At 43.3% G+C, this 14,002-nt stretch overlaps 1 protein-coding gene across 1 annotated transcript in view; it reads left to right on the top strand.

Moving 5' to 3' along the window:
- Positions 1–5,104: 5,104 nt before the first annotated feature.
- AGBL1 (AGBL carboxypeptidase 1) overlaps positions 5,105–14,002 on the top strand; it is a 595,368-nt gene continuing 586,470 nt past the window's right edge. Inside the window, exons 1-2 of the mRNA XM_070477529.1 lie at positions 5,105–5,243; positions 9,642–9,773. Of these exons, the coding sequence (XP_070333630.1) occupies positions 5,120–5,243; positions 9,642–9,773 (256 nt within the window). The 5' untranslated portion in view covers positions 5,105–5,119. The remainder of the gene's footprint in view (positions 5,244–9,641; positions 9,774–14,002) is intronic.

The raw sequence follows: 14,002 nt of genomic DNA on the forward strand, positions 1-14,002 counted from the left end.
GCAAAAGCTCTTCAGTTTCGTATAGTTTCACTTGTTTATTCTAATCTCATTGCATATGCTTTTGGTGTCTTACCAAAGAAATCATTGCCAACACTAATGTCAGAAGTTTTTATTTCCCCTGTGATTTCTTTGGGAGTTTCATGATTTCAAGTCTTAGATTTAAGTCTTTGATCTATTTCGAGTTAATTTTTGTGAGTGGTGTAAGATAAGACTCCTGGCTTTATATTCAGAAGATTTGAAAGCAGTATCTGGAAGAGACATCTGCATACCCATGTTCACTGTAGCATTTTTCATAACAGCCAAGATATGGAAGCAACCTAAGTGTCACTCAACAGATGAATGGATAAAGAAGATGTATATACATACAGTGGAATATTATTCAGCCACGAGGAAAAGAATATCCTGCTATTTGCAGCAACACAGATGGACCTTGAAGGCATTAGGTGCAGTGAGATAAGTCAAACAGAGAAAGATGAATACTGTGTGATACCACTGATATATGGAATCTAAAAAAGCTGAACTTGCAGTAACAGAAAGTGTAATAGAATGATGCTTACCAGGGGTTGGAGAGTGGGGGCTTTGGAGAGGTGATATTTATGGATGCAAACTTGCAACTTATAGGTAAAGAAATTCTTGAGAGCTAGAAAATTAACGTATTACCATGCAATGACACTGGCCTGATTTTTGGGAGCCTGGCCTGGGCTGTCCTTTGGATTTGGCTTTGTGGATCACCACAGAGGTCTTGAATAAGTCCTCCCTCCCTCTGAGTCTTGGTGTTCTCTCCTGTGTAACAAAGGGGAGCGTGCCAAGAATTGCAAATATCCCATAGAGCTATATCATGAGATTTGTTGTTACCCCAGGTGTCTCTTGAGAAAATAAAATTTCATCCTTGTGAGTCAGGGAAGTCTTTCCATCTGAGCATGTTGGTGGATTTCTATTTCTGCTCTCTGCCCTGGATTGAACAATAATCCAAGCCTCCTGAAATTAGTGAAGGCTTTGCTACCCTGGCCTACAAAGCCCCTTTTTATTTGCCCTTTCTGCCTAAACTATCAGTGTTTTCTTTTGCCCATTTTGCTGATGTTGCTAGTTTCTGAAGGCTAAATATGGAGATAGAGCCCCTGAGATGCTTCACTCGGTGAGTCCTTTTCAGTTATTATTTAAGGAGCAACCATGCAGCCATTTCTTTTTTAAAAAATATTTATTTATTTGGCTGTGGGTCTTACTTGAGGCAGGTGGTCCTCTCTCTAGTTGTGGTGCATGGGCTTAGTTGCCCTGAGGCATGTGGGATCTTAGTTCCCAGACCAGGAATCTCATTCGAGTCCCTGGCATTAGAAGGTGAATTCTTATCCACCACACCACCAGGGGAGTCTCCCTTTAGCCATTCTTCATTGCAGAAACTCTTTCTCAGCAGAAGGACTTTTTAAAAATTTTATTTTATATTAGAGTATAGTTGATTTATGGGCTTCCCAGATGGTGATAGTGGTAAAGAACCCAACTGCCAATGTAGGAGATTTAAGAGATGTGGGTTTGATCCCTGAGTTGGGAAGATCCCCTAGAGGAGGGAATGGCAACTCACTCCAATATTCTTGCCTGGAGAATCCCATGGACAGAGGAACCTAGTGAGTTACAGTCCATAGAGTTGCATAGAGTCAGACATGGCTGAAGCTATTTAGCATGCAGAGTTGATTTATAATGTTGTGTTAGTTTCAGGTATACGGCAAAGTGATTCAGTTATACATACATGTGCATCTATTCTTTTTCAAATTATTTTCCCATTTAGACTACCAGAGAATGTAGAGTAGAGTTCCCTGTGCTATACAGTGGGTCCTCGTTGATTATCTGTTTTTTGTATAGTGGTATGTACATGTCAATCCCAAACTCTTGATTTTCCCCGCCCCCACCGACCTTTCCCCTTTGGTAACCATCCGTTTGTCTTCTATATCTGTGAGTCTGTTTCTGTTTTGTCAATAAGCTTATTTGTGTCATTTATTAAGATTCTACATGTAAGATCATATGGTATCTGTCTATCTCTGACATATTTCACTCAGTATGATAATCTCTAGGTCCATCCGTGTTGCTACAAATGTCATTATTTCATTATTTTTAATGACTGAGTAATATTCCATTGTATAGATGTATCACATCTTCTTGGGCTTTCCCTGTGGCTCAGTGGTAAAGAATCTGCCTACAATGTAGGCAACTCGGGAGATGCAGGTTTGACCCCTGGGTCAGGAAAATCCCTTGGAGGAGGACATAGCAACCCATTCCAGTATTCTTTTTTTTTTTTAATTTATTTTTTTCATTTATTTTTATTAGTTGGAGGCTAATTTCTCCACAACATTGTAGTGTTTCTTGTCATACATTGACATGAATCAGCCATGGATTTACATGTATTCCCCATCCACACGGAGGAAACCAGATCTGAAAGAGACATGTGCACCCCAATGTTCATCACAGCACTGTTTATAATAGCCAGAACATGGAAGCAACCTAGATGCCCATCAGCAGACAAATGGATAAGGAAGCTGTGGTACATATACACCATGGAATATTACTCAGCCATTAAAAAGAATTCATTTGAATCAGATCTAATGAGATGGATGAAACTGGAGCCCATTATACAGAGTGAAGTAAGCCAGAAAGATAAAGACCATTACAGTATACTAACACATATATATGGAATTTAGAAAGATGGTAATGATAACCCTGTATGCAAAACAGAAAAAGAGACACAGATGTACAGAACAGACTTTTGGACTCTGTGGGAGAAGGTGAGGGTGGGATGTTTCAAGAGAACAGCATTGAAACATGTACATTCCAGTATTCTTGTCTGGAGAATCTCATGGACAGAGAAGCCTGGCAGATTAAAGTCCATGGGGTTGCAAGGAGTCAGACGCGACTGAAGCGGCTGAGCACGCAGGCGTGCACCACATCTTCTTTAGCGATTCATCTGTCAGTGGACAGTTAGGTTGCTTCTGTGTCTAGTCTATTATAAATAGTGCTGCAGTGAGCATTGGGATGCATTTATCATTTCAAATTAGGGTTTCCATCTTTTCTGGATATGTGTCCAGGAGTGGGATTTCTGGGTTTTACGGTAGTTCTTCTTTTAGTTTTTAAAGAAACCTCCATACGGTTCTCCATAGTTGGCTGTACCCTCGCCTGCCTTCTTAAAGATGGCTCTCTGCTTTCATTGCAGAGCTCCTCAGACCGGGAGTCCATCCTGACCATCCTCCAGCTTCTTGGAGATCTGCTTTCTGTTGGTGAGTAGGTCATGACCTCATTCCTCCTGTGGTGGTCATGGGGGGCATGCAGATGCGCTGTCTCCCAGGAAACTGTGTGGCCTGGGGGTTTGCTCCAAGCTTTCTGTGAGAGACAAAATCACCATAAGATGGATGTACTTTGGGCTTTTCAATCATGTCACCCACCCTACAGTGACCCAGATTTAGGAGGCGTTTAGACTCTGGGTGGCTGTTCTGTGACATCTCATCTCTGGGGCCAAGGACCTCCATCCCTCATGGTTTGACCTCTCACCTCCCCCTCTTCCCTCATCATGGCCCATTTAGAGAGCCAGGTGTTGGCAGCTCTGTTTCATGAGTCAAGTGGAGACAGGAAGACGAGGCAGGACCTAGACTTAGCAGTGTGGTCAGCCATGACATTTTCCGGGATAAGGGGACAGAAGTCACTACGGTGGTCGTCAACTATCAGCTCTTTTCCACCTGAAGTTCTTGGAAAACACAGCTTCTTGGGCATTCCACTTCTATGAAGCCAGCCACATTGCATTAGAAAGACACATTTGTACCAAATAGAAATACCACAGTGACCGTCGCTCCAAAGTCCCAGACCCTCAGGTTACAGTTTCAGAAGGAAGGGTCCGCTCATATCGAGGTTTACCACGAGCTGTGCTGCTTTCCAGGGGGAGGGCGACACCTCTTCTACATTCTTCTTCACCCTCTGGAGGTGAAGCCCATTTGTTCTCTGGGATAGTTCTGCCTTTGGCTGGTCCAGTGGTGTCTGGAACTCTTAGAATGAAACCACAGGGTTCGTCTTCTGAAATAGGTACTGATTATTGCCCCTTTAGTAGAGGATGAAAAATCAGAGTCTTCTTTGATTATAATCTCCCATCCTGTTGACCACCTTGGTTCAAGAGCATAGAGAATCAGGTGGGTCCCCTTCCAGGTTGAAACGTAACCACTGCCTTTGGGCTTATCCTGGGGTGATGGGGGAGGGCCCTGTTTAAAACTACTCTAAGGTAGAAAGGCCAACATATTTTACCTTAGCCCAGACCTTCTTCAAAACTCCCTAGATATGTGATTGGGTGTTTGTTTCTCAGTGGATTATTCCGCTCATTTCCATATGTCCCTCACATCAATTAGTGAAGGCCAGCACAAAATAATCATTAATACCACTCATGAAATTATTCTAGATAGGCTATCAAACCAAACCTTCTTATATTAATAGATGATTCAAACCTAATAGCTGAGGGATACTGATATTCTTACTTTAATAAACTATATGATTATACATCAGCCTATATGATATTTCTTTACATGTGGTGTGGGCCTTCCCAGGTGGCTCAGTGGTAAACAATCTGTCTGCCAGCGCAGGAGACTCATGAGATGTGAGTTTGACTCCTGGGTTGGGAAAATGCCCTGGAGGAGGAAATGGCAACCCAACTCCAGTATTCTTGCATGAAGAATCCCCACAGGCAGAGGAGCCTCGCAGGCTATAGTCTATGAGGTCGCAAAGAGTTGGACACAACTTAGTGACTAAACATCACAAATACATGCAACACAAGTACACACATATATTGAGACTTCATAGAGTCTTAGGAAAGCAGAGTTTAGGCTCTGTTTAGTATACCGGCTGTATGTTCTCAACTATTCATTATTTCTCCATTTCTCACCCCTCACCCCTACCCCTGGCCCCTTACCTAACAGCACAACTTTACACAAGATGCTTCATGAACTCCACACTTACTGTTTCTGAGATGAGATGAATTAATACCTGCTCAGTCTCTTGCCGTGAGATCTGCTTCCTGCTCCAAGGACAGGAGGGTAGTTACGTGAGACTCAGGGCCCCTCTGCTCGCCCCCTCAGGTACAGACCGGAGGATCCGCTACATGATCAGCAAGGGTGGGAGTGAAGCTCTTCTGCGGACCCTGGTGGAAACAGCCAGGACGGCTTCTCCGGACTATGTCATCCTCCTGCCGCTCTTCCGGCTGCTGGCCAAAGTTGGCCTCCGAGGTACCCACTCCCCCAGACCCAAGGATGGCTGGAAGGGTATCTGGGGATGTTATCATGGGAAGGATTTGGGAAGCTTTTATGGGCGAACAGCTAGGTGATGATGGCAGGACCCGCCCTGCAGGCAAGCACATCCCAGGTACCTGGGGGCTTAGGACCGGACCCAGAGCAGGAATGGACTACCTGGGGCATGAGACATATGGAGGACAGAGAGGAGATATTCCAAGGAGGTTTTCAATCACTTTATTTAAAGTTTTTGTTTATTTATTTTTGGCTGCACCGGGTCTTTGTGCTGTGCAGGTTTTTTTCTCTAGTTGCAGCAAGAGGGGGCTATACTCTAGTTACAGTGCATGGGTTTCTCATTGCGGTGGCTTTTCTTGTTACAGCGCAGGGACTCTAGGTGCTCGGGCTCCGTAGTCGTGGTGCATGGGCTTAGTTGCTCCATAGTATGTGGAATCTTCCTAGAGCAGGGCTCGAACCCATGTCTCTCATATTGGCAGGCAGATTCTTAACCACTGGACCACCAAGGAAGCCCTCCCTAAATCCTCACTGTGTTTAGGGCATGCTCAAGTATGTGTGACCTTACTTAAGTAGTTAAGTCTGCAGAGACTGTTTCCAAATAACATAACATTCCTAGATTTCAGGCAGACATGACTTTTGGGGAGCCAGTTATCTTTTATCATTAAAATTTTTTTTAATCATTTGTTAAGTTTATTAAGGACTTCCCTGCTGGCTCAGACGGTAAAGAATCTGCCTGCCATGCAGGATATTGGTGTTCAATCCCTGGGTTGAGACGATCCCCTGGAGAAGGGAATGGTTACCTACTCCAGTATTCTTGCCTGGAGAATTCCATAGACGGAGGAGCCTGGTGGGCTACAGTCCATGGGGTCGCAAAGAGTTGGGCACGGATACGCCATTGCTTAAGACAATTTGTTATTGGAATATAGTTGCTTTACAATGCTGTGTTAGTTCCCGCTGTGTAGCAAAGTGAATTAGCTCTACATATATCGCCTCTTTTTCGGGTTTCCTTCCCATTTGGGTCACCGCAGAGCCTTGAGTAGAGTTCCCTGTGCTGTGCAGTAGGTTCTCATTAGTTATCTATTTTATACACAGTATCAATAGCGTGTATACATTAATCCCAGTCTCCCAATTCACCCCGCCCCTCCTTTCTGGAGGGACAGTTTTCAACTCACTAGTGATATAGTGTTAGTGTCAGTCGCTCAGTTGTGCCCAACTCTCTGTGACCCCATGGACTGCAGCCCACCAGGCTCCTCTGTCCATGGAATTTTCCAGGCAAGGATACTGAAGTGGATTGCCATTTCCTTCTCCAGGGGATCTTCCCAACCCAGGGATTGAACCTGGGTCTCCTGCACTGCAGGCAGATTCTTTACCAACTGAACTACTAGAAAAACCCAAAGAAGTCATATAGAAGTGGTGCTTCCCTGGTTGAAGCGAAGATGAGGGTTTAGAATTCTTTCCACTTACACTCCACACCCAATTCTCTTTCCTCACGGACCCTGAAACACTTCCCTAAAACCCTAGGACTTTTTGGAGCACAGTTGAAAAAGCCTCGGCACCCAGGCTGCATGTAAATGTTACAAATTAGTCATAACAGTCAAGCTCTAATTGTGTGCAGTCTTAGACCACAGGGCTTCCCTGGTGGCTCAGAGGGTAAAGAATCTGCCTGCAATGCAGGAGACTCAGCTTCGACCTGTGGGTTGGGAAGATCTCCTGGAGAACGGAATGGCTACCCACTCCAGTATTCTTGCCTAGAGAATTCCATGGACAGAGAAGCCTGGCGGGCTACAGTTCATGGCGTCACAAAGAGTCAGACAGGAATGAGCAGCTAACACTAACACTTCATACAGACCACAGTCAAGAAGCTCAGTTCCTCTGAATGTTGTGAAGGCAGCAACAGCTGAGGGCACAGGGCTCTGGGGTTACTCTTTCCTTTCAACGTTTAGAACTCTGCTTTGAGTCCCTTCAACATTTCACAAACAATGACTGAGACCCAGGCCTCAGCCTGCAGGAGCATGTTCCAGACAAAACACTTAGAATTCCCTCACTGATCACTCAGCAGATATTTACTGCATATCTCCCAGGGCTGTGCACTGTTCTAGGCACATAGGAATGCCACTGTCACCAAGACCGATAAGGGGGTCTGCTCTTGCAGGAATTACAGTCAAGTGTGGGAGGGTAGAAAGAACATAATTAGCTAGATAATAGCAGACAATGATAATTAACTAGGTAGTAACTGGAAGGAGAAGAAAGGGTGATGTTCCTCTATGATGGTGTAGACAGAGAGAGGTGACATTTGAGCCTAATCTTGAAGGATGAGAAGAAGTCAATGAAACCAAGAGTGGGCTAAGTGAACTCCAGGAAGACAGAAGAAATATGATATACACCCTAAATAGCAGAGGCTGGGGACTCAGACTTGGGTTTTAGGCTTGAAAGTGAAAGTGTTAGTTGTTAGTTGTGTCTGGCTCTTGTGACCCTGTGTACTGTAGCCCGCCAGGTTCCTTTGTCCATGGAATCCTCCAGGAAAGAATACTGGAGTGAGTTGCCATTCTCTTCTTCTGGGAATCTTTCCAATCCAGGGATTGAACCTGGATCTCCTGCATTGCAAGTGGATCCTTTACCATCTAAGCCACCAGGGAAGCCCTGGCTTGATGCTTATTAGCAGTGTGACCTTGTGCGACCTTGGGCAAGTTACCATTGGGCTCTCATTGACAAACTGGGTCTCAGTATGTAATTCTTGGATCACTCGCAGTAAGGATTAAGCAAGCTTGTATGTCACCTGCTTTGCATGTAGGGTCAGAGGCTTGACAAATAAGAGTCATGTAGGTCTTATAGGAGAAAGAGATGAACCAGGGAAGTGATTTTCAAGTTATAGACCCCAAATATTACCATTGCCATAATTACATCACCATTCCTTCTGCCATCAAAGACTATAATCCTCCATGTTAGCATTCAAGCTGTCAGGGGCTGAGCTGAACAGATCAGCAATGAGATTGGCTGCTCATGAATGGAGCAGGATGGGTATCTTTCTTTTCTGATAAAGGGAATGGGTTATATGAGTTCAGTCACAGTCTCTTTGCTGGTGTCCTTTGGTTCAGAGATAAATATTGGTAATTAAGGTTTAGGATGTTACCTGTTTTACTCATTTCTACCTGTGATGAATCTGATAGTGACTGTATTCTTGCTAACACAAACATGATTTGGGCATTGCACTTTGGAAAGGACAGAGATAAATGTGACAGGTGGCATAGTCATTTGTTATCCTGTGAAAACCAGGAGCATAGAATAAAAAGTACTTTCTATTTATTTCTTATGCTTATTCACTATTATTAAAATAATAATGACTCATCCACAAGTCTGAATATCAGGTTTATTTTGATCAATATTTTCGAGAAATCTGGGGAGAAAATATTATTTTCTGAAATTGTGTTTTCACCTTTTATTGTAAAGTCCTCTATCATATAGAATGATGACCTCTTATATACCTATCACTTAGATCGAACCATTGTTAACATTTTATCATATTTCCTTAACCTATTTATGTTTGTTTGAAGTAGTCTAAGGAAAATTAGAGATAGCATTTTACTCCTAAACACTTTTAAGTGAATTTTTTGAAGAGAGACATGTTCTTATATAATCACAATACCATAATCACAAATCTAGCAAATTAATAAGACAAGCATATTTATATTCATTCCAGTTTCTCTAAAATGTTCCCAGCATGCCTTTTACAGACATGCTCAGGGAAGGATCCAATCAAGGTCCACATACTATATTTGAATTTATGTGACTTGTTTAGTTGCTAAGTTGTGTCCAACTCTTTGCAATTGCCCCTGGACTATAGCCTGCCAGCCACCTCTGTCCATGGGATTTCCTAGGCAATAATACTGGAATGGGTTGCCATTTCCTTCTCCAGGGAAATCTTCCCAACCTGGGGATCAAACCCACATCTCCTGCAATGCAGGCTGATTCTTCACCACTGAGCCACCAGGGAAGCCCAAGTTACGTCACTTAAGTATCCTTGATTCTAAAACTGTCTTAAAGAAATAAATTTATACCCAACTAATATCTAGCTCATGTTTGAGAACAACCAGAAGCATTCTTACATACAGGGGATAAGGGGATAAGAGTCATACAACCCACAAGGCTTCATGTAAATAATACTTGAAGAATAATGGTCCGTATGAGTACACTTGATGGGCTCTTTTGAGCCATCTGGTTCCAATGGAGACATACTTTAGCATTTTCCACTAGATCTGAAAAGTCTCATTGCCATGACCATCCTCTTCCCTCCACCATCTTTGCTGTCCTCTCCCCCACGTAGCATACAACTGTCAGAATTAATGTGCAACACAATGAAGATGGATTGATATGTGTTCACAGATAAAAAGTTTGGACAGAAGGCCCTGGAATTGGAAGCACTTGATGTGACATTGATTCTGGCCAGGAAAAACCTGTGCCACAGCCAGAACCTCCTCCACTGTCTCTGGGCTCTGCGTGTCTTTGCCTCGAGTGGTAAGCAACTCAACTGTGGCTCTCTGGGGTGGCTTCCAGATCTGGGCTGGAGCACCTGGAAACCATTTGGGAGCATGGTTGGAAGGAGGGCTTGGGTGGAGGACAGACGCAATCCCAACAAGATAAATAAACCACGAGGAGCCTCACATTCTAGAGGCTGTAGAGGTGAGAAGTTATTTCTTTGTCTCCTCCTCAGCTGTGGAGAATCTTTTTTTTCTCCTTTTATTTATTTTTAATTGAAGGGTATTTGCTTTACAGTATTGTGTTGGTTTCTGCCAAACATCAGCGTGAATCAGTCATAGGTGTACATATGTCCCCTCCTTCTTGAACCTCTATCCCACCTCCCTCCCACCCCAGCCCTCTAGGCTGTTTCAGAGCCCCGGGTTGAGTTCCCTGAGACATACAGCAAATTCTCGTTGGCTATCTATTTTACATATGGTAATGTATGTTTCCATGTTACTCTCTCCATACGTGCCACCCTCTCCTCCCCCTGTAGCCCCCCACCCCGTGTCCATAAATCTGTTCTCTGTGTCAGTGTCCCTGGAGAGCTCTTGAATCAGTTCTTGAAATGAGAGGTCCATCACATCTTCCCTTGGGAGCTACTCATTTTAGCACTCTACATCTCTCTGTCAGTACTACAAGGCGAAAAAGACCTATTCCAGGGGAAGGCAGGCTTTATTGAGTCCTTACATCCAAGGCACAGTGCAATGTGTTACAGCTGTCAAGAGCAGCCCTCACATCACAAATCTCTCCACTATGTCCTTGAAGTCATGCATAGATCATGACATCCTTTACCCAAGTTTGTCTCCCATCGTGTCTTAACATGGTCCTTCAGGTAATTTGATGTATCATAGCAGAAGTGTTGATGTTATTTGCCATCTCCTAATTTGGATTATTTCTGAGTATCGTTAACAATCCTGTATGTAGACTTAGCGTCTGATAGCTAAGAAGAGGAAAAGGAAGCTTAGAAGAGTGAAGAAATTGCTTGAGTTCACACAGGTAAGTCATGAGGGCTGAGATTCTAACTGCAAAAGTTGTGTTTATTCCACTCTCCACACAGAGACAGTTCTTATTAATAGATTAGATTCTGTACCATCTATTTCAGTATAATGAACATAGATTTTATTTCTCTTTTCTAAGCTCCTTTTCTGCAGAAAGAAAGTGGCAATTATTTAGATATAATACTCTCTAGAGGAAAGAATGTGAGCTTAGAGCCAATAAGACCTGAACTTGACTCTGATTTCATTTCTTGAGTCATATGACATGGGCACTTAACTTGTTTAACCTCAGTTTCTTCCTTTGTAAAGTCAGAGTTGTAATAAGACCTCATAGACTTGGTGGATGGGTAAGTAAGATCAGGTTCAGGGGTAAGCTCATCACACAACAGTTGCTAAGGCAGTGTTTGCTTCTCTGCTTTCCTCTTTTCCCTCAATCCTTTGAGATAATAGGAAGCATGCCCATACAGGGAATTAATAGGTGACCTTTTCTGTAACCATCCTCAGAACTACCAAAGTAGTAGGGACATGTTTCATTGGTTGATTTCAGGAGTAAGTGTGGTATGTGCCTGTGTGTACGTGTCTGTGTGTGACCAGTCACTCAGTTATGTCCGACTCTTTGGACTGTGACTCACCAGGCTCCTCTGTCCATGGAATTCTCCAGGCAAGAATACCGTAGTGCATTGCTATTCCCTACTCCAGGAGGTCTTCCTGACCCAGGGAATGAACCCTCATCTTACCACTGAACCAGCTTGGAAGTGAATAAGCATGGAGGACCCATCAAAAGGCAATATTTCTAGGGAATAATGAGATAGATGCTTGACTCTGTGTTCACAGATAGACTCTTCATTCACATTTGTGTATGTTGACCAGATAATCAGACAATATTTCAGAGAGGTTAAAAGAATCTGTCCAAATCAATTTCTAAAAAAAGGAAATTCTAAGTGAGAGGCTGTGGCTTTGCATAAAGGACAACTCTTATTGATGAGTAGGCAGAAGGTATGTCATTCCCATTTGAAGCTTTCCAACAGCATGAGGTTTGAGATATCTTATTTTGGTTTCGTAGCAGGGGTTCCCAACCTCTGGGATCTAATGCCTGATGATCTGAGGTGGAGCTGATGGAATAATAATAGAAATAAAGTACACAATAAATGTAATTCACTCAAATCATCCCCAAACCACCCCCCACTCCAGTCTGTTGAGAAATTATCTTCCACAAAATTGGTACCTGGTGCTGAAAAGGTTGGGGACCACTGTTGTAAAGAATAGTTAAACTGAATAACCTACTCTCATTATATACATTGATTATAGAGATCTTGAAGAATTCCTTTAGCAGGGAGCTCTGAAAAATGCTGAGATTTGCCTATGGATATGAAGAAATGGCCATTTGTCTCCTATTCCAAGACAACATTTACTGTACAAACTATTTCATAAGATATTTAAAAAAATATATGATCAGTCTCTACACATCAAGTTTACTGATGAGAGGCAAGCAGAGTTCATGAAGCCCATGGATTTCTGTCTCTTTGGTGAATTGTTAGCCACTATCAAATGTTCCAGCAAGTTTTCTAAACAGCTCCTATCTGCAAAAGAAGTTGGCTGGAACCAGAATGGCTCTGTGACAGCCAGCGAACCCTTCAGCAGCTTTCACATGGCCAATGGGGATGTTTATAGACCTGCCAGAGGTCTAACCTTGGGCAGTCATCCAGCATGGAAGAACTTGGTGAGGATTTTTTATTGTTATTCTCTCTCAATTCCAAGTTGAAAGCCTTCCATGCTAGAATTCACGCTCTTAAAACTATTTCCTCCCTAACTGTACTTAATGCTAGAGTTTTGCTGAATTACTTGCCAGGAGTTTACTCCAGCATGTTTTCCCAATTTAGAAGTACAGACTGAGTAGCCTTGGGAGGGAAAATTGATGGACAGAACTCGGATGCCAAATTCTTGAATTTTGATCCAGGCAGTGACCGCCTGTACTAGCCTCAGGAGGAATGGACACATAGTGGATGTTCCAGGAATATGCACTTCTCGTGGTAACTAAGACATCAGCCTCAGTCTCTCTCTGGTGGACTGTACTGGGATGAACTATATTGGAGACTCCAGTTTTCCCTTTTTTCTCCTTTCCTGAGGCTTGGAGCAAGCCAGGATAAACCTCCCTTGATTCTCTCTCTTTGCTTCTCCATGGCCCCCTTGCTGCCATTCATGTTTCCTGGAACAAAGCTGGCCCAAAGCACAAGGCACTAGGTCTCTGTTTTAGCATGTTACTGAAAATGGGGCCCAGCTGCCTGCCACTCAAAAGCCATCAAAGAGACCAGGTTGGCAGAAAGGAAAGTTTGCTTTATTTTGGATGCTGGCAACCAGAGGGGGAGGGTAGATGCCAGTCCAGCGATGGACTCCGTGCCCTCCTCCCACCTCCCACCCTGACAATCAGGGGTGAAGGGCTTTTATAGGCTGAGGGAGGGGCCGACATGCAGAAACATCACAGCTGGCTCTAACAGCCATCTTGAAACTGATCATCAGTGGTCCCACCAGTGTCATCTTGATTGTTTTGAGTACAGTTAGTTAATCTTTAGTTCCAGGTTCGGTTTGTTTCCATTTTTTTGAGGCCAACTCTGGGAATTGTGGCAGCTTATGTCATGGCTACAGTCTGGTCATCATGTACTTAACTTCTTCCACCTGGTGGGAATTTCAGCATCTACAAGACAGCTTACAGGATATGGCTCACTATATTATCATCAGCTCTTAAGAAGGAACGAAAAGTCCTTGACTTTGCTTATTGACTAAACTATTATTATTTGGTTTCCTTTGGTAGCTTTACTTTGCTTCTGCATTTTCTCACTTTTCTGATTAAACTTTTTCTTTTGTTAAAGTTTTTCCATAGACAGAAGTGGGGAGGGGGCAAGGACCATAGGATCCTGCTCTGTTTCACTACAACAGTGCAGTAAAGGAAAAAAAAAAGAGTCACACCTTGGAAGATGGCCTTCTTTCCTTCTCCTAACTGAACATTTTGCCCCCAGCCAAACTGATTCCATTTAGTATCCTGTAGATTCCTCTTATTTTTTGATGTGACCAGAGCTCTTCCTAAAGTGAACTGAGTGGAGTGGGGTGCTGGAGATATTGTGGAGAGGCTGGAGCATCATTGAAGATGAGAGTGACATTTTTGTATCCAAAATACTTACCTGAAGCCACTGGGTTGGCCACATACCCCTTTGAGTCTCTTTCTGTTATTCAGAG

The sequence above is a fragment of the Odocoileus virginianus genome, chromosome 16 (genome assembly GCF_023699985.2).
Source record: "Odocoileus virginianus isolate 20LAN1187 ecotype Illinois chromosome 16, Ovbor_1.2, whole genome shotgun sequence".
NCBI lineage: Eukaryota > Metazoa > Chordata > Mammalia > Artiodactyla > Cervidae > Odocoileus > Odocoileus virginianus.